General features: G+C 42.1%; 1 protein-coding gene across 4 annotated transcripts in view; it reads right to left on the bottom strand.

Moving 5' to 3' along the window:
* Window positions 1-268: 268 nt before the first annotated feature.
* Window positions 269-25110, bottom strand: part of LOC134619024 (ecdysone-induced protein 75B-like) — a 51662-nt gene continuing 26820 nt past the window's right edge. For 3 of the 4 annotated variants that reach the window (XM_063464711.1, XM_063464710.1, XM_063464709.1), the window contains 2 exons: window positions 12478-12711; window positions 269-4938 (listed from right to left, as the gene is read on the bottom strand). In XM_063464711.1, the coding sequence (XP_063320781.1) occupies window positions 4863-4938; window positions 12478-12711 (310 nt within the window). In that variant the 3' untranslated portion in view covers window positions 269-4862. The remainder of the gene's footprint in view (window positions 4939-12477; window positions 12712-25110) is intronic. The other variant, XM_063464712.1, reaches the window with a different exon arrangement.

The following is a 25110-nucleotide window of genomic DNA, read 5'->3' as shown; positions in this document are numbered from 1 at the left end:
ATCCTAAAATCTAAGCAGCTAATGTAACGTTTAACTGGACAAAATGAAGATTTAAAGTCTGAAATTTTTCACGGTGAAGAACAAAGAAAGACAAGGTTCCATAAAGTCCTAACCATCGTACAGAAGAATAATACCTAAGCCTGCAAAACTCATTTCATTTATATTTAACATCCTTTTTTTTAACATCCTACAATGATTGTCACCACATCATTCAAGTCAAACTTCATGTGTAGAAACATATTATTAAAATAAAAGTGCTTCATGGATAATCATCAGGTGATGAGAAGGTTCTACACAGGAAACAGATTTTATGGTCTAGTTTTTTTAAGCCTATTATGCTAATATGACTATATTACAACAATAAAACATTACGTATTCCCTCGGGTTAATATTAGCTGAATTAACAAACAACACTAATAAATTCGTACTGGACTGATTTGGGTTAATTGCAGCATATTGTCGTTTAGTGGTAGTGCAGAGTGTCCTAGGTAATAAACTGTTATAAACATGGCACATTAGAAGTCCTACGGTATCTTATCAAACTTGATATTGTTTCCCTGCACACTGAGAGGACGGGATGGTTAGTATCGCTAAGGTTTGATCATTTATCTGTTCTCACCTATTGACTACATGGTACGGTGTTTTACCGATGCAGTTTTCCTCAGTTTCACTGGCAGTTTGCACCCAATGTGATGGAAAGTGCATCATAACCAAGATGAATAAGTTGTAAAGCTGGAGGACTGTCGCTCAGGATGAATCTAAAAAAAAGGTGATAAACTGCTGTGGAAAGACTTCTCATGCTGTGCTAACACGATCTTTCACATCTCAATAAACATTTTCACAGCTAATTCATTTACAGCGAGAAAAAGTAGGAACACACTGAGAGACAAACAGGAAGTAATCATTTGCATTAAAACTCAATTAAGTGAAACCGTCCAAAATCTCTCTTGTCACTATTCACCATCATTAGTGCACAGCAGGAGGGCGTTTGGTTAAACACTGCATTTAGGAATAATACAGAGGTCCTTTACGTCACTGCAAACCTCACCACATGACAAATTAAGATGAGTTTAGTGTGCGCGGGTTGCAACTGCAATTCTGTACTGTATAAAGGCAGAAACCTTCACATTACAAGGCTTTCAGATTAACAATGATTCAAATAATAAATATATGATATACAACGTAGCAAACTGGGCGGTCCTGTGTAATGAGCAGGTATGCCTGTTAATGCTTTTCAGCTTGTATCTGAGTATTATTACAGTGCGGTATTTGTGCTTTTCTTGAGTTAAAGGGGACCTATTATTTCTTATTTACTTCTTTCTGTCATGTACATTAAACATACCCAAGGTTTGAAATGATGAAGTCACCATGTGTACAAAAAATCCCTGTAATGCCTTCTGAGCACTCAGTTTCTGAGAGTTTTACTACTTTTGGGCACAGAAGCCCCGCCCAACTGATGTTCAAGACTTTGGCTTATGAGGGGCAGCCAATCAGAAGAGCGTGGAGGAGAGGAGTTAAAGGGGCTGCGCCAAGGAGCAGTACAAGATTAATAAGGGTTATTCTAACCTGTGAATCAGGCAAAGCTACTTTGCAAAAGTCTAAGCGAAATAGGTCCCCTTTAAGGATCTGAGAAGAGTCTGTCAGTAAAGCAAAAAATCGCAATCATGCAAAGATGGAAAAAAAAAAAAACATGTTTCACAGACAGGCATTTTACATCTCTGAAAAAATAAAATATCCACCACTTTCATCTGTTCCACAGTTAAATATTAATAAGTTTTTAATACTGATAACACCACTGGACTCATGTTGTAAACCTGTGACATCGTGTCAAACGTCGTCGTGCTGCATACAAAACTTTGGATCAAAGCGCATTTTTTTATTGATAAATCAGCTACTACACGGGTGTGACCCCCTCCCACTCAATATGAGTTTACATACACTGGGAGATTCTCGTTCCAGACTTGGAAAACAAACGTATTGCTTTTTAAATGTATAAACGGCGAAAAGGAGCTACAGACAAAACTGTGGGCAGCTAGCTATGAAATAAAGATATAGATCGGACTTTACAGCTAAAAGATTACTGGATGAACTCGTCAGAGGATTTGCTCATACAGCATACGGCGTTTTCTGCTCATAAAACATTACATTTGCTCGAGGGTTTGGGTGTCAAAGACGTCTTTTCTTTTTTTTTTTTTAACTTGGCACTGCGACGGGAGGATAATACCCCCTCCCCCCGCTATCAAACTTGGCAATGAGACAGACTTTTCACTTTTTCGTCTTTGATTTTCTTGGCACTGAATCAGAAAAATGTCTTTCTTACTTTCTTTCTTTAGGAAGAGGAAAAAAAACAGGAAGGAGAGGAAAAGAGGAGGAGCTTGAGGGAGTCAAAGCTACAGAGTTAAACGCAAAGAGAAGATGGATAAAAGAGTGTACACAAAAAAAGATGAGAGACGACACAAAGGGCTCCACTGTTGCTCCCTTCATCACCGCCTTCATCAGCTTCCTCTTGCTCAGAGGGGAAGTCACCGAGTGTGTTTACGTGCACTGTAGTTATTAAGGCAATACTGCGACTCCTGAAACTGTCACATGAAATCCAATTATTTGAGTTTTTCGTGATCTGAGCAACAGTACATGCAGACCAAGCTTCCCTCCTTAAACACTGACAGTTCTTCTCTTTAGACATGTCTATTTATGGATTTCTTTTACCTGAGCAAACGTCTTGGCTCAGTGCAGGCAGCTAATTAAATGTGACAGCGATGGGACAGCAAAGCTAGCGAAGCAGTAACTGCAGGTTAGGTTTACTGGAGCTAACCGGAGTTGGGTGTAGCCTTATTTGTGGCACCATGACTTGTTCTGCGGTGTACCATATTACCTGTGGATGGCTCAAATGACAATAAAAGCCACTTGATGTCACTTTGATTGTAAAGCATGATTTGTATGTATGCACTGCTGATGTCACCGACAAGGCAAGCTAACATAACTGATCAACAGTTAGCACGACGAGCTCACGGTCTTTTACTACCGTTCTTTTATTTATTAGCGAGAAAACCTCCTGTATTTTGCATTTGGACCCTTTGACGTGTATCTGATTTGACTGACTGGTCTCACATGCTCCTTACAGTGAGTGACATTTTAAAACCTTGGCTCCAGGCTCAGATATCTCCTTTCAAAGACCTCTGCAGAGATGGCTCTTATGGCGTCACACTAAGCTAAACAGCTTAGCAGAGCTTGGTCTGCGTGTACGATCAGATCAGAAGTAGTCGTCATATTCGTGAAATAAGAACCCTTTCATTAAGCATATATAGTAGATTGTGGTAACGGCTACGTGACATCATGAAAATATTGCCTTAAAGCCGATCACCGCCTGTGATCAGAGGACTGATGTGCATGTAAACATACTCCAGATATCACTGATATCATTTATGATCTCTGAGGACTCTTGCAGCTGCTGTGTGCACATCTGTGTGTATGTGTGTGTGTCTCTGTCCAAGTGCACTGTACACATCAGGCACCAGGGTTCTCCCTAAAACTGGATCACGGGGAGGGGGGAAGCACTTGAAGAGTTTTCAGTCATGATTGCTGCTTCACGTCTTAAGTGGTAAAAAGGGCCAAAAATTACTCTTCTAATATGGCCGTTTTTATACATTTCTCTTCACATGACCTTATACATCAAAGTGCTAAGTCTCAGTTTGGTCTCCTTCAGCCGTCAGACTCCAAAACAAGAGTACAAACTTTCCCTGATGTACGTCGGTATGATTTTATTCGTGCTGCTCACACTCGCTCCGCTGTTAAAAGTGTGTGTCAACAGGATGTTAACATAAGAAAAGAAGCAGTTATAAGGAGAACCCAGGGTGCAGTATGTAGGCAACAAAACAAAGAGCAAACTCGGGACTCCGGTGGCCGGCCACTGTGCAACCAGTCGAGCAGCCCGCGTTTACTGAAGAGGAGCTCCGAATGATGTGTGGTTACCTGCCAGAGTGACTCGTACTGTTCACGAACTCGCTAACAAACTATCGGTCCCATAAAGACCTGACGAGTCTTCGTCCTTCGTTCCAAAGAGTTTGGTGTGGTGACAACATGCAACAACCAGAGGCCTGCGTACACAGAGTTGGGACACAGATAGCCCACAGCTTGTTGTTGCATTGAGCGCTGTCCAATCCTCGCCGAACTCTTTATACAGCAGGCTCTCGACGCAGCGTTGCCAGGAAACGGTGGGGTCATGGCTTCATGCTCGGACAGGGAGGATAAACCGTTAAAGTCCCCGTTCTGACCCGAACTAGGAGACGAGGGGAAGAGTTTCCTTTCAGACGGAGGTTAAAAAGCGCCTGACGAGTTTAAAATTATGCACAAAACTGCAGACTCATCGCCGGCGTTCAGCCGAGTCACCCTGTGAACCAGCTGAAGCAGGTGTGAGCGTCTCCAGGTAGGTCAGACTGCAGAGGTGATGATCGGTCCTTGTGGTTTTAAAGCTGCAGAGCAACTTTTACTGTCTGACTCAGGGTGTGTAAGAAAACGTGTCGCCAGAATTAAAAGAAAAGAGAAACCAATCGGATCAGCAGCAGAGTTGCAAAGACAGCTTCATTGTTTTCTTTTAAAGCTCCAGTTTTCTCCAAAAACAGGCTTTTAACGAGGAAGTTTTAAATGAAGGATCGCCGGATTTACTCCATATCTTCTGATTTCACACATCTCTTTTTTTACTCCACAGTTTTCTTGCTGTTTGGTGGTCAAACGACAAAAGAGGAAGAGAGAGAGAGACAGAGAGAGAGACAGCCATGGTGGACGGAGGACAGGGGCTCATAATTACCCCTCAGTTTACCCTGGGACAGTTGTGTGGGGCGGAGCTTTCTCACGGTCGCCCCTGGTTACCTAGATGAGGGGCTACTGCACTCGGAGGCGGGGCAACAGAACTGATGGGCGATGTCATCATCTTCCTCCTCTCTGAGAGACAGACAAACAGACAAGAGAAACAAAAACAGAGAGGAGGAAGAGGAGGAAGGAAAGGAGGTGGAAGAGGAGGAAAAGGATGGAGCAGGGAAAACCAAAAGGGAAGAATAAAGGATAGAGGAGAGAGTAAGGGATGAAGGAGGAAGGAGAAGAAAAGAGAAAGGCATGGGAAGGAGGAAGAAGGAAAGAAAGGAATTAAGAGAAGAGGAAAGAGACATAGAAAGGAGAAGGTGAGAAAAGGATTAGATGGGAGGGGAGACGAGGAGAGAATGATTGAGGACAAAGAAGAAGGAATAAGAAGACAAGAGAGTAGTGAGAGTGGAAGGAGACAAGAAGAGAAAAGGGAATAGAGGACGGGGGGTTGGATCGAGAAAATAAGAAAAAAAAGGTAGAACAGGAAGAGGAAGGAGGAAAAGGTGAAAATATGATGGGGAAGAGCGGAGGAGAGAAAAGGACGGAGAAAGAAGAGAATCATCAGAAAAGAGGGGATAAAAGCAGAGACTGTGATGGGCTCTGAAGTTTGGACGTGCAGTGCAGCAGATGGCCACCAGATGTCAGTGTTTGCACATGGCTAACTGAAGGACTGACCTTCTGAGTTGAACTCTTTCTCACAGAGGTGAAGCAGCGTTGCCTCGGGACACAATTAATCTCTAATATTACAAACTTTACACAGAGTCAGAAGTGACCAAACTTAGTTCTGAGCCTGCATGTTTTTCCTTCGGGGGAGGGGACAGTGATGGAATGAGGCAGGGATGAAGGTGGGGTGAATGGATGATGTGAGCCGAGGGGTGAGGTGATGAGGAAGTCGAGCCTTTTGGTAATTCTGAGATGGCATCTGGTGCAAAATAAAACACATTAATGCAAATGTAACGCTAGTGGAAAGTACAAATTGGTGCGATAACGACTGTGGCTGTGATTTTTAAATCAGGGCAGAAATTCATCACTTTGATCCCATTCAGCAGCTTTATGTTCCTCGGTCTCATTTAAATAATCGAGCCGCAGACTGAGGATGGTGGAGATCACCAGAGGTGGAAACAGGAAGAAAGAGCGAGTCCAGATTTCTACACAAATCTTTTAAGTTTCAGAGTAACATTTAAAATATGCAGCAGAAATCAGAGTTATTGTTTAATTCATAAATGTGTGGATAGTTTGTAACTATGCTGCTCTGGTGCCTGTATTTGTGCAGGTTGGAGCCCCACAGGCTGATGCACACAGTGTACAGAAGTGAATGTGAATTATGCAAATGGTTTAAATCAACTGTGAGACTTTAAAGGGAGTATTTATGTTAGGTTAGGTAATTATGATAAACAGCAGGGCTGCTTTTTTTTCTATGATTCAGTCTGACCTAAATTATTTTGTTGCGATGGCAGGACGTCTGTCAGAGACAAACCCAGTGTTTATTTACTTAATGAGAAAATCAAGGGGAAAGCACATCTGCCCTCGGTTTACTGTGGATGGTCGACATTAATCTATAAAGTCAACTTGAGATAAATGTGCTTACCGGAATCTGTGTCTGTACAACATGTTCTGCTAAGCACAGCGTTGCATTATGTTTGCAGGCTTTCTGGTGCTGATCCTGCACAGTGACTGTTTCACGTGTTTGTTTAATTTAAGGATGTTGAGGATGATGTGATTTTTGAAAAAACTCATTCAGGAGCTTTAGAAATGTTTTCTTAACACCTCCTGACATCTTTACTGCAGAAATGAAGCAGAAGAAGATCCAAATCAAATTAAACACAAATTCTGATCATCAATAATCTTCCATCAAAGCACAGCTTCTTCTGTCGTTACGACTTAAACACTGAGGGAAAAAAATGAATTGTTTCTGTAAGTTCCTGTTTTTTTCTTACTGTCTGTGTGAAAAAAACCCTAAAAGTTTAATCAGGTAAAAAAATGTTGCAAACGTTTTTAATGTGTGAGAACAGCTGATATTTTTTATGATTATTTTTTGTAGTCAGCGTTTGGTTTAGGAGAGGCTGAAGTGCAGGTGAGGTTTTATAGAGGTGTGCACAAAACAGGAGACTGAGGTCAAAGGTCATCTCAAAACCCGCTGTTTACTCGTTACTATTACACTTACTATTTTCACATGCTAGCTGGGTTAGGTTAGGGTGGAGACCTGCTTGCTTGTTAGCACAAGATCAAACAGTGTTCAAACATCTTCATCACTTTCACCTTCCACTCCACTGAGCCCCCACCTCTGGGTTCAGGACGTAGTTGCTATAAAGGTCAACGTGACTCCGCGGTTCACTAAGAACGGCGTATTCATCGAAGAGGCCGACCGCTCCACTGTGACTAAGATGAATGTAGGATTTGAGCTTCATTTGTGCTGCATTGAAATTAGAACGGGCTCAACAACGTCGCTGACTCATTAGTTTTGGGTGTTATTTACTCTCAATTCCAGTTTTGTTTTGGTGGAAAAAATCTCAGCGATTTATGGAATTTTATTTAAAATCACAGGTAAAAAAAGAAAAGAAAAAGATTTTCAAACGTTTTTTCCGAAGAACCCAAAGTTGCTAATTCTGGCCTCACAGTCAAATCTGATGCTTTTAAAAAAAACAGGTTTGTGACAGGAAGTAGGCGGGTTCTCGATTATGAGGTGTATTAAGTGTCAGCCAGTAAGAGTTATAGACTCTGTTAAAGTGGCACATCCAGCTATACGTGTTTTCTGAGGTTTGCTTAAATGCCAGCTGCAGAGCGCAGCTTATGCATAATGCATGTCGCTGGGTGTGAAAGCAAGTGTCCGTATATCTGTGTGCGGCTACGCCTCCATAGAACGTTCTGTGCTGAGGAGCTTGACTGCTAACATGCACAGCGTGGTCGTGTTAACGTGCAGTTTACAGTGACGCTGCTGGAGAATGCGGAGGTCACATGACTTCACCCTGTCATAGCAGCACGTATGTCAACGGGTGAATCCCTCAGCTTTCGCTCTGTTTATGCATAACATCCTGTGAAAACCTCCCTCCCTGCTGATGACGCATGCTCCCAAAAAACAGACACGCACACACACACACACACACACACACACACACACACACACACACACACAACCCCGTTCAGCTATCTTAGTGAGGACCCTCATTGACATAATGGTTTTCCTAGCCCCTTACCCTAACCTTAACCATTAAAAATGAATGCCTAACCCTAACCCTTACCCTAAACCTAACCATAACCTAATTGTAACCCTGACACTAAAACCACATTTTGAGCCTCAAAAATGCCTTTTAATGCCTTCAAAAATGTGAGGACCGGGTTGTGTGTCCTCACAAGTGACTGCTGGTTCTCACAAGTATAGTAGAATGCAGATTTCGGTCCTCACAAAGATAGCTAGACAGGAACACACACACACACACACACACACACACACACACACACACACACACACACACACACACACACACACACACACCCTTCACAGAGTCACTCTGCATCTTTAATGTGAGACTGTAAATGTGCCGTTCTGGCTACGTTTAATTCAAATGTGGCACAAATATTTATCAAATTAAAACCAATAAAAACAACAAAGTAACAATTTCAGATTTCTTTGATTATGAATATTGTTACATGATTGATCAGATCAAACAGCTGGTGGTGCTAATTTCTCATTCTCTTAAACCACCAAAGAAGAAAAAGACCGAGCAGAAGTCTTGCAATAAAACCTCAAAGGGAAGAGTTTTCTGTGCTGATGCGAGGACGCCTGCACGCTCCTTCCTGTTCAGACCCGACTCTGACGACCCTTCAGGCCGCCTTCCAGCACCGCTCACAGGATAATCAGGAATTTACTATTACAGTTAAATCGGTTACGGCAGGTGTGTAAATACTTTGTGCCGTCAGCATCTCTCACAGCACGCGAATGAAACAAATGATGTCACTCGATGATGCTGCGACGTGACGTGAGCTGATTGAAGTTTTTTACATTTACATGATTTAAACACAAAATCAAAACTTTGGGATAATTTAGTACACAAGTCAAGAAAAAAATGTAACACCGGCTGAATCATTTCTAATGCAGAAATGTTTATTACTTTTATTATATTTAGTTATATCTTATATTTTTATTTTATTGCGCTTTTTTTTCTTTTACACCACCTTTGTTTTAACCCACCTCAAATTTAATTACATTTAAATAAATTTTTTCAAATTTATGAATTTAGGCTAAAAACAGACAAACATAAACCCTCATCTAGCTTCTCTGACCTGATTTAACATAAGTTCACTGAACAGCTAAAACATTGAGCATCTACGTGGCAACAGTAATAGCCTACAGTCATCACGTAGACCCCACATTGATTTAACATGAGCTAAATCAATGTGGGGAAATTCTACCACATAAATGAAACCTTTGAGATGCTAAATGAAAAATGAAACACCGTCTGCATCGATTAAAAAATGATTTTTTAGAAAAACACGATGTACCACGACAGCCTGACAGCAGAGGTCAGACGAGGCGCACGTTGCTCAAACCGATCTGATCATACAGGTGTTTTTTTTAATCCAATAGGAGAGAAGACGGCGGACATGCTCTGTAATATCCTTTCTATTCTACTACAGCGTTCTTATTTATTACGCGGCTTCTCTTTTGCACCACAGCTGACTGTTAACTGGGTCGGCCATGACTTGACTCAGATCTAATTATCCCAGAGTCTATTCGGGTCGGGTCTGGCTGTACTCGGGTCCCCCTAAGACTAAAACTCCCCGGCGTTTTCCATTTTTGTTAAGTCAGCGAGAAGAAGCCGTGAGGCCATCAGGAGAGTTTCAGAGACCATCCTCCTTTTCAAACATCACAATGACAGGATCTGCATCCAGCTGTTTCTGCCGCTTTTCACAGTGGACGACCCGACACGTGCATCCACTTCACATCTGTCTGTGCAACGTCGTCCCAGGATTTAAATATCTCGTTTTGTCTTTTTAGATAATAAGATTTCAGTTCGTGGGAACATTCAGTGGTGTGTTTTTAAATCTCAGAAACAACGCCAAGTTTCCCACCTGGAGATCAACCGCCTGATTTCCTCTCAGCTCCAGCGTTCAGCTGTCCAGGGAGCTAAAACTCTGCTGGACTGGACATTAAATTATCACCCTGCACACTAATCAAAGTAGTGATAAACGAGACATTCTTAATCACAGGTTAGGGAGTAGTAATTAGCCCATATGATTACAGTTATGTGATTACTGGTTTGTTTACCAATGGCTGAGCACGAGCCTCTGTTCACTGTGATGATTAAAAGTTCAGAGTGCGTAGAACAACACAAACCACTGACAGAGCTGACTCTCAGGTGTGCTCTTAAAAACTGCCAGATTCACCAATGATGTTCTTCCATCAGCTCTCTATAAAAGAAACAGAAGCTAACATCCAACTTGCATTCTCCGTAATGGCCAGCAGGGGCATGATGGCTGCAGGTGGGAGTCTGACAGACGTCTATGACAAAAACACCGCGCTAATTATAATCTGCGGTCTCAGCTGGAGGTCCTATTAGGGTGGAGCAAAGTACGCGATATCATGTCTGTATTTAAAGAGAAAACGAACATTTGAATATTTATTACTTTTAGCAGTTAAAAATCTTTGTCAAACATTACTGAAGCTGCTGTTTTCAGCAGTGGATTCATCTGCATGTGGAGCTGCAGCTGGCACGAAACAAACAAAGCACAAAATGTGAGTTTGTACCAAAAACCTTGGATGTGTTTAACTGCAGCGCTCGCAGCACGTGTGCAGAGGAGTGCAACATGTCAGCGCTGATGCTGACAACATAGTTAGCAGGACACGTGTGTGTGTGTGTTTAAATCAGGGGGAGAACAGGAAATTAAAAATACCGATGTAGAAATAATGAGTGTTTGTGTTTTAATATCAATGATATTTTAGCATTGTGACACATTTTTGTATTGAGTGTGTGTGTGTGTGTGTGTGTGTGTGTGTGTTTAGATTATTTACTTCAGAGTAATAATCCCACATACTGGACGCGTCCTAAAGTACAGACATGGTAGCATCTAAGTATATATAAAGTACCTAAGCTAAGAGGATTAATGGGTCTTAATGATACTGAGAGTGTGTGGATGTGATCTGAATAACTTGCACGCTGCTGCTTTAACAAATATCTCAGTTGTTTGTCTTCATCTGCATTCAAAGTAATTTATGTTGTATGTACTGCATATACTGTACATGTAAGAGTATAAATGCTTTCTGCGATCTTTCATGTTATAAATCAGATATTTCTTATTTCAGAGTTTAATTGGTTTGTTTGATTTTCTTATATTACTACACACTCACCTCCTGTATGTTATTATTTTTATTTCTCTTGTTATTTTCTGTAAACTTTGTGAAAATGTAAAAAAGAGCCTTTCTGCTGCTGGTGAGTCATTAGCTCTTAAACTGGTCTGTTTATGGTGCTCAGCTTTGAGATGTGATGCTTCAAAGCAGCATGGAGGAGGTGGAGCACGAGCAGGAGGAGGAGGAGGCAGGTGGGGGGCTGATGAAGGTGATTGAGGAAAAAGAGAGGGATGGCTGATGATGTTTTGGGGAGAAGGTGGATGAGAGGGCAGGAGCGGCTGGAGAGGCTGCTTCACCTTCAGTGCTGCAATGTGTGTGTGAGTGGGGGAGGCTGTTGTACTGTGAGGGGAGGCGAGGGAGCGGGTGAGGCAGAACGTGACGACACGATGCATTTAGGGCAAATTTAAACAATCCAGGCAAACATTAGTCTCTAGATTTGAAAAAACTAAATAATTCAAAGTCCGTTATTCTGGTTCTTTAGGCAGTGAGCGGACCTACAGCCATACTGTGCCTTACATTTAGTCAGCAGCACTATGAAGACAACAATAACGTTGGATGGACCCTGGATCTTTATCCTGCCGTCATCATGTCGGCTGGGGGCCAATCAAAATCCTCCCAAATTCCCACCTCCTGTGCGCTAAAATTTACAGAGGTGGAAAATCACACCATGCTATAAAATGTGCTTAATTAAAAACAAATGATTTTCATACAACTATGTGATTTTTGCATCCCATCTAGCATTTTTCTGTTACGAATAAAGCCGTTAGAGCCGCAACTAATGATTATTCTATTATCGACCAATCTGCCGCTCACTGTGTCAAGTAACGGATTATTTGTTTCACATCACAATGCCAAAGATGAAATTTCAAACACTTTCAATCCCAGAAGAATACAGGCTGTAATTAGATAAATATAAGAAAGGCTACAAATGCACATTTGAAAGACGGAAACTGGGGAGCAACTGGCAAATCTGTCTGAAAAATGTCATTTGATTATGAAAAGACTCGCTTCTTACGATTCTTGTTCCGCTCTCACAAAATAAGGGGGAAGGATGATGGATTTGATGGAACATCTGTGCAGACTGGGGTGATGTAGAAGTGCAGTAAAAATTCGCTCTGAGTGCACGTCAGGTCACTGGCCTCACCGCTGCTGCTGGATGAGCTCTTGGGGTTGGGGGTAAAGAAGCTACCAGGGCAGTGTGGTGGGTGGAGGCAGAGTTGAGAGAGAGTGGGTGGGGAGGCTGGGTGTTGAGGAGGGGGGACTCTGGCCCTTACCTTGCCTGCTCGTGGTGCTTGGCGGGGGGCAGGGCGCAGGGAGGCTTGGGCAGGCGGAGGCGCGCGGGACAGCAGTACTGATGGTAGGTGGCGTGGCTGTTAGGAGGTAGGCTGGAGGAGTAGAGAGAGGAGGAGGAGGAGGAGGTGGAGGAAGGAGTGGTGATGCTAGTAGGGTTGTTGGAGGAACGACAAGAAGTGGTGGTAGTAGAACAGGTGGTGGAGGAGGAATAAGACCTGACAGAAAGAGATAGAGAGAGGTAGAAAGATAGAGAGTTGGGGAGAGGGAGAAAAAAGAGAGAAAAATAAAGTCAAGAGAGAAACAGAGAAAGGTAGACAACAACAACAACAGACGAGCACAGATAAACAAACACCATTAGCACAGTCAGCATTACAGCACACTATCAGCATTAGCTTAACACAAAGTATTAATAGCAGCATTAGCAAACTAGTGAGGCTAATAATATGGAAGCAAAAAGCACACTTAACTCTATCAGCATTAGCTTAGCGCACAATAAATAACAGCGGCATAGCATTAGCACACACTTACAACTAACATTCTTAGCTTAACATGTTAGCATTACCTTAGCACACAATATCAATGGCAGCATACAGCAGTTAGTATAGTTTTATAACTAATCATACCAGCATACAGCACTAACATTCAATCACAAGTGTTAGCTTAGCAGTTAGAAGATACACTGTATTAGCTTATGGTTAGCACACAGTCAGTCTCGGCCCGTAGCACTAGCGGTTAGCATCAAAGCAGTACATGTAAAGTGTACAGTGAGTCAGGAGAGGGAGGATGATGCACAGATAAAGATAGTCCACTCTATATTCAGAGGGGAAGAGGACAACCAGTCGTTTTCCTGCTCGATAACTGTTACCGCCACCTGGCTGCTAATTTCTTGCCAAATGATAAGCCACATTTTGACTGTTTACTTCATGTTTCCATTAGTAGCAGGTGCAGGTTTAGTGCTCGGTGCAAGGATATGCGTTGTGGACCTCGAGCTCTGAACCTCAAGGAACTTCCTCTAAATGTTCGCTGAACTTTGCAACCATGCTGTGACATGCTAACCTATCTGTCAGTTAACAGTCTGCATGTCCTTGTGTTACAGGTTACGATATATTGTGGTGCGTGGGTGGTTAAAGAGATGACGGAGTATATTTTTCTTTTCCTGCTTTCAAATGTTCCTTTTGTCCTGTACATCCACACGAAGCCTTTCGGGGTTTTTTATTATGACTTAAGATGTGGAAAAATATCAAGATTTTAATATGGGTGAATTAAAAATTATGTTTATCAAAACATTTTAATATTATATCATTCTTGTTTGTCTTCTTTACAAGCAGAGAAATCTAGAGAGCCACACTGAATGCACAATCATGACACTAGACCATGTGAAAAATAGGTGTGGAAGCATTTGGGGACCACACACCATATGTCCACACACTGTGGATGAGTCTGCCCTTTAAACACAGATCTGCTAAAAGAGCCTGTAAAGGCAAAGGGAATTAAATATGAAACATTAAGCAACACGAATTGTGTTTCTTTCAAGTTTTATGAAATTCTGTGTTAAATATTTCTTAAAGGGACAACAGTCTGTCTTTCGACTGTTGCAGCTTGTCATTTGACCATCTGATGGTCATCTCATCTGATGATGAGAAAGAGGAGAAACATTTTGCTGAGGGGAAGAGTTCACCTTTAAATACAAGCTCAACACTTTTAAATGGTCCATCTGAACTCAAATCATGAGCCTAAAAAGAGATGGAAAATAAGTGAACTTCATCTAGAAAGAGCATTCAAACCTGGGTGACATTCACACGGTCACCACTCATTCCTCTTCTGAATGCAGTTTTTGTGACCTATGTAACTGATCCTAAGTTAATTCTACAAGCAGACCATCCCCAACATACAGCTAGAGTCATAAAGAGCTCCAAACGGTCTGATCCATCACATAAACACACTGAGACAACCTCAGTCCACAGAAGGCTTCTCTGAGATACCTGGAACATCTTTTCTGCCAACTACCCTGTATGGCATCGTTTCCACAACATTCTCATTTTAAATGTAATACCAAGAAGCTTTGATCAGTTCTGAATATTAAACACAACTAGGACAAACACGTTACAAATAGCAAAGACATTTTGATGTTTTTAGTTTTAGCTCACTGGCTAACACGGCTAAAATCACGCAGGAAATTTTTTACTTTCCAAAGTTCCAAATGTAACAATCTGCTACTACAGAAATTTGGGGATTTGCTTAAAAACAACATAAACTGCTATAAAAATGATTAACTAATCAGCTAATGAACAATCTAAACAGTGATTGGTTTCTGGGATCCGTGTCACGTGCTCTAGTACAAAGTACAGGATGTCATCAGGTTTTGCTCGAGCAAGTTTCAGGGCTGGGAAACTGATGAAAATGTGAAGTGCAGTTCCTCTAAAGGCCACCTGAGCTCCAAAAGTGAATCGACTCATAGTCACAGGCTCCTGTGTTAAAATTTTATTAGCACAAATTATACATAAATTATTTCTATATATGTTATTTTTTAAATAGCGCATCATTGAGGCATAGTTGCTTTGAGAGATAATGATCTACTCTGCTCAGTCTAACCAGTTTTCTATAATTTTAACAATTCTTTCAGGTGGTTTTTACTCTTTAACTCTTTGCGTTTCCCAGTCTAGAGGTGTTTTGTGAAGCCGTCACTAAATTCCATCTCCTAAGATGCAGACCCTGCTTTACCCCAGCCTGAGTCCGTCCAGCATTCTCGACTCACTCCTCATTTCTTTATGTAATATTTATAGTTCTCCAGAGTTCTGTAAGGTTTTTCAAAGTGTTTTTGGGCAGCTGCTTTTTCTCTTATTTTGTAGTCATGTCCTTTTTTTTCACTTCTTTGTTTCTAAGTCAAATCATTCAAACATAAAAAGGCACCAAACTCTACACATAACAGACAACTTAGCAAAGAATTCATTTAAAATAGTAAATTTGGGCAACAGCAGCCTGTTGCAAAAGCACAGTGTTTGTTCCCATTTATTTAGTTGAATCAATGAAACATGACAAAGACAACACGTCTGTAAAGCACGGTGGAGGCTCTGTCATGGTTTGGGCTGAACTGTAGCCAGTGGTGTTGGAGAGCTTGTCAAAATTGCTTGAATTATGAACGCGGTACATGATGCAATACCATCTACAAAGCATCTGATTGGCTTCATTTTTCAGCATGATAATGACACACCAAAACACACTGGCAGTGCAGTGAAAGCATCCCAGGACAGAAAACCACAGAGTGGAACGCTATCAGTCAAGGACCGGCCTCCACAGAGTCTCAACATCAAAATTAGCTGCACTTTCACCAGTGTTTTGAGATGTTTAAAAAAAATCACTGCACCTATTTCCCATTTTCCCAGCAAAATATAAAGACATGACTCTGACTGAAAACTTTTGCACAGAACCGTAAATAGGGAACAATCCAAGCCTATTGAGGTCTTCCCTGCATAAAACTCAAGGTTGGGACACGTGTGAGCAGAAGTCAGCAGTTATAAACTCTCCCTTTGTTAAAAATGAAAACTATGAGCTCTCTCCCTGTGTTAGCACATGAACTCTGGGGTTCATGGAGGTTCACCTCTGTAGCCTTTGCCTCCCAGCGCAGTGAAGATGGCTGCAAAGACACCAGAAACAGTTCCACAAAGAGCCCAGTGCAGCACGCTGCAGTTCAGCTCGAGCTGCTGCGTCAACGCTTCACCGAGCTGACGTCGTATTTCTCACATTTCATCCCACTCGCTGTGACGGGGTGACACTTTGCTGGTCTGCTGCACGCTGCACACTCCCTGTCGCTCTGTGTAGCTGCAGGCCTGATGTATGCCACGCTGCCTGCAAGCACACGGTGACACAGTGCCGGATGTACAGTGTAAATCCAGGCTGATGTACACACTGTGCTCAGTGCAGCGTCCTGGTGACCCTGACATTACATAATGTTACCTGTCAGCGCGTCTCCCTGCTGACGTTCGCTGCAGTTGGTCTGCATGTTGGATGAAGTACTTGTAATCTGGTTTTCTGGTTTGTTATCCCAGTTTACAGCAGATTCATTTCTAATTTCTGCAGGCTACATGTATAGAAATCATGATGATGATTTCTCTTAATGTTCCAGTCTTTCTCCATACTGTGGTATGTAGGACCCAGCACAGAGAGCAGCAGGTGGGAGCTTCACTGAAATGAAGCAGGTCAGTGATTTTGGGGGAAAATCTACCCTTAGACGTAGCGTCGCGTGTGGGCGCCTCACAGATATGTACAGTAATAACTTAGATCTGATTATTTTTAAGCCAAAGCAATCTAAATATTTACAGGATCATCTCTTTTTAAGATTTCTGTCTCAGACAGTTTTATCACAACGAGGCTTTGAAGCATTCAAACCTTCCATCTGTTTCTGATCTCAGATCAGTGTGAGGACACTGACATTTGGACTGACCAGTCAGAGTGTGAGTGCACAGGCTCCGTACAGAACCCCACAAACACCATGACAAGCCTTTTGCAGCACAAACCACTGTTCCTGCAGTCTCTGCTGACAGTCTGCAGCCTCACACAAATGAAAAGTGACGTTATTGTTTACAGCAGAAGAAATAAAATAACAGTCAAGTCTTTTATGAATCACCTCATCTTTCTCCTTCTCTGTCCCCCCCCCCCCCAATCCATGCAGCAGTGGTATGAGTACAAAGCGAGCGAGCTGCTACCACTGCAGAGCGAGCTGGAGCCATTCATTACCATACTGCTGCCACACTGCAGAGGGCAAGAGACACAGAGACCTACAGAGAGAGAGGGAGGCACTGCAGAGTGTGACCCAGGTCAGGCTGCTATCACCGTACATAAGTCTAGGATGGTTCATAGAGGGGATCGGGCATTTGTGGTGGTGGCGCCGAAAATGTGGAACGATCTGCCTCTTCACATTAGAAAGGCCCCAAACGTCACTCTTTTTAAAACCCATCTTAAAACATATTTTTTTACTTTGGCTTTCGATACTGCATGAGAGTTACTAACTCCTTTTATCTTAATTTTCTTTTAATTTTCTTACCTGTTCTTGATGTTACTGTCATTGTTTAATTATTACTTTGTACAGCACTTTGGTCAACTCTCTGTTGTTATTAAATGTGCTTTATAAATAAATAAATGAAATGAAATCAGTTATTTGTTGATCAATAATCCTGCATCACTGTCAAATTAAGTCATTACTAATTACTGCGAACTAATGACGTCATGATGAATTCCACACCAACGCTGTGACTGCTGCTCATTTCTTTAGCTTTAATAATGTATATGCAGTGGTGTCAGAAAGACAGCAGCGTGCCAGTAAAGGTCACTAAGGTCAGTAAAAAAGTTGAAACATTAACATTTTACCACCAATGCTGCAGAAAAACAAACAGCATCCAAGTTCTCATGCAGTCTGCTTCTCCTTTCTACGTCGACAGACTCAGATCATATCATATTTTTCTTAATAGTAAAAAGCCGCTCTGTGAGCCGTTTTCACCAGGTCTGCAGAGATTTTTCAAATTCTTCGTTCTGTGTTTAGTGGTGAGAGCAAAATTCCTTCACAGGTACAAATCTTTGGTCATTCAGTGACACACGCTGAACGCGACACGTGAAATCTGCTTGGTGGTTTCACATACCACAGAAAATCACCTTCGCAGGGGGATGATGAAGTGAGCATAACATATAGGAGAATCAAAAAATTACAATTTATAATAAATGATTTTTTAAATACATAGATGTTAATAACTGCTGTGAGTGTCAATGTACGTACAAAGCTTTTGTTCAGATTGGCCCACCTACTGTACAGACAGGTGCATAACTATTACTGTACATCCATCCAACCAGACTCTTCTGCTTATCCTTGTCAAGGCCGCGGGGGGCTGGAGCCTATCCCAGCTACCACAGGGCGAGAGGCAGGTACACCCTGGACGGGTCACCAGTCTGTCGCCGGGCTAACACATAGAGACTCACATTCACACCAATGGGCAATTTAGAGTTACCATTTAACCTATCCCCACTAACTGCATGTGTTTGGACTGTGGGAGGAAGCCGGAGCAGCTGGAGAGAACCCAAACAAACACGGGGAGAACATGCAAACTCCACACAGAAAGACCTCGGCCGGGTCTGGAATCAAACTTGTGACCTTCTTGCTGTGAGGCAGCGGTGCTGATCATTGCGCCACCGTGCTGCCCTAAGTGTACAATATATATGTAATTTATTAATTAATGTATAACACATGCACTGCTGCCTTCTTCCTGATTTCCTTTTTTTTTTTGCATATTTGTCACAATGAAATGTTTCAGATCATCTCACAAATATAACCAGAGTAAACACAATGCAGTTTTTGAATGATGATTTCATTTACTGAGGGAATAAAAGTGATCTGAAGAGGTCATCAATGACAAATCCAGGAGGTCACAAAGAACGCAGAACTGCTCGCCTCACTTTGCCTCAATCAGCGTTCATGGTTCAACAAATAACAAAGACACAAAACCAAAAACGAACACAAAGGCTTCAAAGCTAAAAAACATCTGGAGGGTCCCTGAGACTTTTGGGAAAATGTTCCGTGGCAAAAACTGAACTATTTGGAAGGTTTGAGTCCTGTTACATCTGGCATACAACTAACAGCATTTCACAAAAGAACATCACACTAACAGTCAGACATGGAGGCGGTAATGTGATGGTCTGGGCTTCTTTGCTCCTTTGGGATCTGGACGACTTTCCGTAACTGATGGATCCATGAACTCGACTCTCTGCAGAGTCAAAGTCTGGACTTAAATCAGATTGAGATGCTTTGGCACAACTTCTGTATATATATATATATATTTCTCTAATATTAAAATTTGTTTGAAGATCTGAAACAAAAAACTAAGAAATCAGGAAGGCAGCACATACTTTTCCCCAGGTCTGTTCAGTATTAGTTAAACTGATGTTTCAGCCACTCAGTTCATTTCTCTGGTAATCACAAGGGGATAAAGCAGTGACGAAAACACAAAGCAGTGACACAGCTACCAGCGTCTGACAGAGTCCATGTTGCTGGGAGACAAAATGTCAACTCTATTGTACGCCACTCAGTAGATATGAGAAGCCCAGCGTATAACCTCCTGACAGCGGTACAAAGACTGTTTCAGCTAGTCCACAGGCATTAGCAGTCATTACCAACCACATTAGACAGAGAGAGAAACGGGCAGATAGACAGACTTTAGAAAGCACAGTTTTAACAGCTGTTATGTAAGCGTCAAAATCTGAATAATCATGTTCAGTGAGCGAGTGTGTACAGCCAGAAGCGTGCAATTTCAAAATGTCAAAGGGCTCGTGTGAGTATGGAATAGGGCACTCAGCATGTGCAAGTGGAAAGGTGTGTGTGTGTGTGTGTGGGGGGGGGTCATGTAGGGTGACAGATGTGGAAACTGGCTGGTCACAGAAATGTAGTGACACCAGAATCATCGTGCAGGAGAGACTCCGAGACGTGGAAGAGACTCGGATGTCTAATGCAGAGGCATCGATGTTATGAAGAAAAACAAGCATGAGTGTTTTCACTAGAAAATACTGCTCACTTTATCCTTAAGGTCCAATTTAGAGAAGAACACAGGATAAAGCAGGGTACTAATTAGGCTGTGGTGACCTTGTGAATGACTAGTTGGTGATGGATGACAATGCAGTGCTTGGATCAGCTGCTTGGTCACGACTTCTGGTTTCCAAAACCAAAATGATATCAGCAAAATGTGCAACGCAAGGCTTTAAAAAAAACTTTAAAAACATCATGTGAAAATACTAAGTACATCCAGGAAACTGCTAAAGGTGTTTCAACACCTTTAGCAGTAATTCAATTCAGTTTAATTCAGCTGCAAAACAAGCCGAGTGATGAGCCCTGCATCGCTGTGCTGACAGCTGCTACGAGGTGTCTGTGCTGATTCGCTGTGTTTGGTTTTCACCCAACATGGTGAAATGGCCAGACACCTCCACGTTGGTCTCATCTGTTCAAAGGACATTGTTCCAGATATCTTACGGTTTGTTCAGAAGCATCTCTGCAAACCTAAGCTGTGCTGTCACCTTCTTTTTATAGCTGAGATTTTCTCCTGGCAAACAATCATTCGTGTTCATTTTTTAACATGCTAACTGAGGCCTGTAGTGTCTGAGATGGAGCTCTTGAGTTTTTTCCAGTTTCTCCAAGCAGTCTTCCAATCCTTGGAAAATTGTGTATTTTGTTAGCACACACCAGATCAATAAACTACCAAATCATCTGTTTTACAGACGTTGTTACATTTGCTGAAAGTTTGGTTAGCAGGACCCGGCTGGTACGACCATTTTAACTACTCGATGCACTGAGGGCATAAAAATCCTGTAAAAACTTTCTTTTTCACACGACTGTAGTAATGTTCTGTATACAGCTTCACCTGCCTGACAGAAAACTCTTTGCAGTGATCAGTGAACCAAATTCAATATGCCCAGAGAACACGACAGCCCGTGGGGTTTACACAAGTCCCACTGGGTCTCTTAACCAGATGTGCAGCTAGACTTGTTCATACTGTTTCACTGTCACATCACGCCATGACACAGCTGATGAATTCCCTCTGAAGGATTAGATGGGAAAATCATTTATTCCAGCAAAAACAACAGAAAGACCTGAACCACCAAAGTCTTATTAACAATGATACTTAGAGCAGTGTAACAGCACAGCAATGCAGTAAACTTTGGTACTACTTCATCTTTAATGTGCCGAAATGTATTTCATACAAACTGCTGCCAGCAATATTTGTCATTTAAAAAATGTTCTGAACACAGATATGAGCAAAGGAGAAAACTGAGACATTAAAGTCAGTTTATAAGACAGGTTATAAAATCATGCTGAAAACAGCGGCTGCACCGTGTCAAGCTACAGTCTGAGCTTTGTGTCGTCATTACTCAGTCAGTTAAGCAGAACAAAGCATTAAATTTAAATCGGAAACATTTTCTTGTTACAAGTAACGCTGCTGTCTTTATGCTCATTGGCCATTACTTTTTATTACAGAGTTAAATACATGAAGGAGGCGATCACAAGGTCAGAAGATGAGGAAAGAGAGGAGGGTTTACACACACACACACACACACACGTGTGTATTTATATCCTTGTGGGGACATCTCATTGACATAATGCTTTCCCTAGCCGCTTACCCTAACCATCAAAAATGAATGCCTAACCCTAAACCTAACCATAACCTAACCGTAACCCTGACACTAAAACCACATTTTGAGTCTCAAAAATGCCTTCAAATGGCTGTTTGTCCCCACAAGTATAGTAAATTACCAATTTTTGGTCCCCATGAAGATGTTAATACCCGTCCACCCTTGACCTTATTATCACTCACACAGCTTGTCTTTTCGCCTTCCTGTTTTGTAATTCTTCATCTGCCATCAGGTCTAAATGTTATTTTTACACCTTCAGACATCAGTTTATCTGAAACATGTTGCTGGCATCAAAACAGAATATTATTTTTTTTTAATGGGTCTCTATTAAACATCTAAAGTTTTTAAATAAAAAGCTTTAGATTATCTGCTTCTAGTTTTATTTACAGTGTTTTTTAAAGCAGTTGTATTTGGATGAAGGTTTGGGTTGTTGTAGGACTTTGCATTGAATAAATTGATGTTCTACAATAGAGAATAATTTTTTTGAACCACCACCACAAACACACATGGCGCGCTCTTGGGTCACTCCTGAACTGATCCAGCCCTGCACTGTGGACACTGTGGACCAAACATGCTGTTTAGTCTCTGGCTCGTAGACGCAGACCCAGCTCTCGTCCTCCGGGATCCTCCGTGTGAAAGTTGGTCAGTTTGAAACAAAAGTTGATGTTTGAGTTCAAGTTTTGAATTTCAGGGTGAAATCACAAACACGAGCGGTCTGAATGCGACTTTCAGCTCCGAGCAGACGAGCTTGAAGACAGAGCGGCCATATTTGAGTCAGGTATGTTTTTGTTGTTTTTCTCTGGTGAAGTGACAGAATTTTATGATCATTGGGTATAAATAGGTGAAAATCTAGATCCAAAAGGAGAGCGAGGACTCGTCCCATCATTACCCATCATGCCTCCTGTCTGTCCTCGGCCTGCTCTGTCAGATTACAGCCCGCTCTAATCTGATTAGAATCTCATTAGCTCATCTAACGGCGGCCTGTCGCCGAGTCACTGCCACATGTCAAACAGCCTATCATAACACATCACACACACACACACACACACACACACACACACACACACACACACACACACACACACGCAGGGACTCAGCCGTTAGTGTGTATTATCATGTGTGTGTGTTACTCCGTCTTCAGTCATCAACATATGAAGGCTTTGACTTAAAGTAGTCCAACACAAACATTTAGGATCGTCATGCTTTACACACTGAAGCCAGTTTTCCACACTGAGTGGAATACACGATTAGAGATATTCACATTCAGAATTTAATCGTGTAATCGAATTTAACTGAAGCCTTTAAGCCACGTGTCATGAGATGCTGTGTTTAAGATGAACATGCACCACTGGAACAACGTATGTATGACACAAAAGACAAACACAATCTGCCTTTAACAGTTTCATATTTCCATCTGAAGTATTGTAGAAGGGACACTGAACAAATCCTGCAAGGATTCTGGCTGCACTGACTCTGCCCGCAAACAGCCAAACAGCAGCTGAAAGCAGCCAATCATGCTGCTGCGTTGACATGTGAACAGTTTCAGCTGTGTGGTGGCAGACAGATCTACTTTTTGCTGATAAAGGTGCAGGTAAGATGTACTTAGCATTTTTCATTCCCCACTAAGACCCAAATGTGAACAGGCATGGCTGTTCAGTGCCAGAGATGCTGAACGTACCAGTCCTCACCTGCGAGGTGGAGCAAAATCACAGCAAAACTTTCTTGCACAACTTCACCTACTTCCAAGGTGCATGGAGAGGATGAGAAACTCACAACGCAGGGACTCCAGCAACACTTACAGTAGAGAGGAACAACTTTATTGACTGACCAACGCGTTTCGGCTTGTGGCCATGACCCTGATGAAGGCCAGAAGCCAAAACATGTTGGTGACTTAATAAAGGAGTAAATGCAGCCCCAATGGCATGAAACTGTATGAATGTGTAGTAAAACATGCTTTGCAGAACACTTATGAAAACCTATTTGGGGCAAAGTCGCCTTATATTTTACACCGTTAGCCCCTGTTAGCCGCTGTTAAAAGGGGCAGTTTGTCTAAAACTCAGTTTGTCATCACACACAGGTCTCCCCCATTAAAGAGGTCGCTAACCTCAGTGGGAAGTTAAAAACCTACTGATATCACATCACATGGAAAGTATGTCTCCGCTCCAACGATGCCACCACAACATGCAGCCAGCGTGTCTGGCCAATTAACAGTCAGTGAGAGGTGTGAAAGCGGTCCTGAGAGCTCACATGAAGGACGCAGGAAGAGATAAGTGACTTTAACTGACATCAGTTAATCAATTAACGGTACGATTAAACATGGTTACTCGTCAACCACAGAGACGAGGAGGAAGCCGCTGATCGAACCCAACACAACATCTCAGAACTTTCAAACCAGGATTACAAAGTGCACGAGATTAACGCATAAACTGGTCAGCTCTGGAGTGAAAACAGCATGAACGTTTGATCAGTGGAGCATTTTCTGAAGCTGAAGAATAAAGAAATGTAGCTGCTCTAATGGCTACTTAAAGCCACCACACGGTAACGTTGTTTCCCGTCTCAGACGTTTGGGTGAATGAGGTGCTCAGTTAGACCACAAAACTCCATATAATCTACAGTTGCCACTTGCTAACCAAGCTAGCCAGCTGACACTGGCTAGCTTTTCACCCACTCATCCAAATATGGTCATTTCTGGCTTCCATACACCCCTATAGCAGCTCACCAGTGAGTCACATCATGGTGGCTGTGTCCATCTGTTATGTATTCTGTGGATCTGTTATATTTGTTTTGTCTCTCGATAAAATTTTCAGCTTTCAGCCTTTAGGATTTCCATGAATTTACTTTATTTCAGTGATAGGAGTTACATTGGGTCATCTGAAGAGGAAATAAGAGTCAACTAAATGTGGCAAACACTTCATTTCAGACATTTAAATCCTATTTATTTAAACTGACAGCCTTGGTAATGAAGTATTAGCAGACTTTTTATCGTCCATCTTCAAGATGGGATTCACTGAACACCATAAATTCTAATTCACATCTCATGATGTTCACCATGAAGGAGCAGTGATTAGGAAAAGGAGGTACAAGGTCATCTTTGGACTGTCTGACTGCAGCTGGGCTGTAGGCAGGTTAGTGAGCAGGCAAACACAGAGTGTATGATTAATGTGTATGAGACACAAGATAGTCTAAGAATAACCACACAGCCAATCAGATCATATGGTTTTCTGGCCAACACTTCCTATCACTAGGGTGAAGGGAGCCCTGCAGTCTGTAGGGGGCGCTAGAGGGGGTGAAAGAGTTCTCACACGGCTTTCTTTCTGATGATGGCGTGTTTTTGTGTGAAGCTTTAAACACACACTAGTTGCTTCAGTTTTTGTGGCGTGCTCTGCACAGGCTGCGTCTGTCACCACGTCCTGACCTTTAACCCCTAATCGGCAGGATCCATGATAGAAACA

Source organism: Pelmatolapia mariae, linkage group LG20 (assembly GCF_036321145.2).
Source record: "Pelmatolapia mariae isolate MD_Pm_ZW linkage group LG20, Pm_UMD_F_2, whole genome shotgun sequence".
NCBI classification, from domain to species: Eukaryota; Metazoa; Chordata; class Actinopteri; order Cichliformes; family Cichlidae; genus Pelmatolapia; species Pelmatolapia mariae.
Note: the sequence above shows the minus strand (reverse complement) of the source record. Positions and strands in the feature narration are given on the sequence as shown.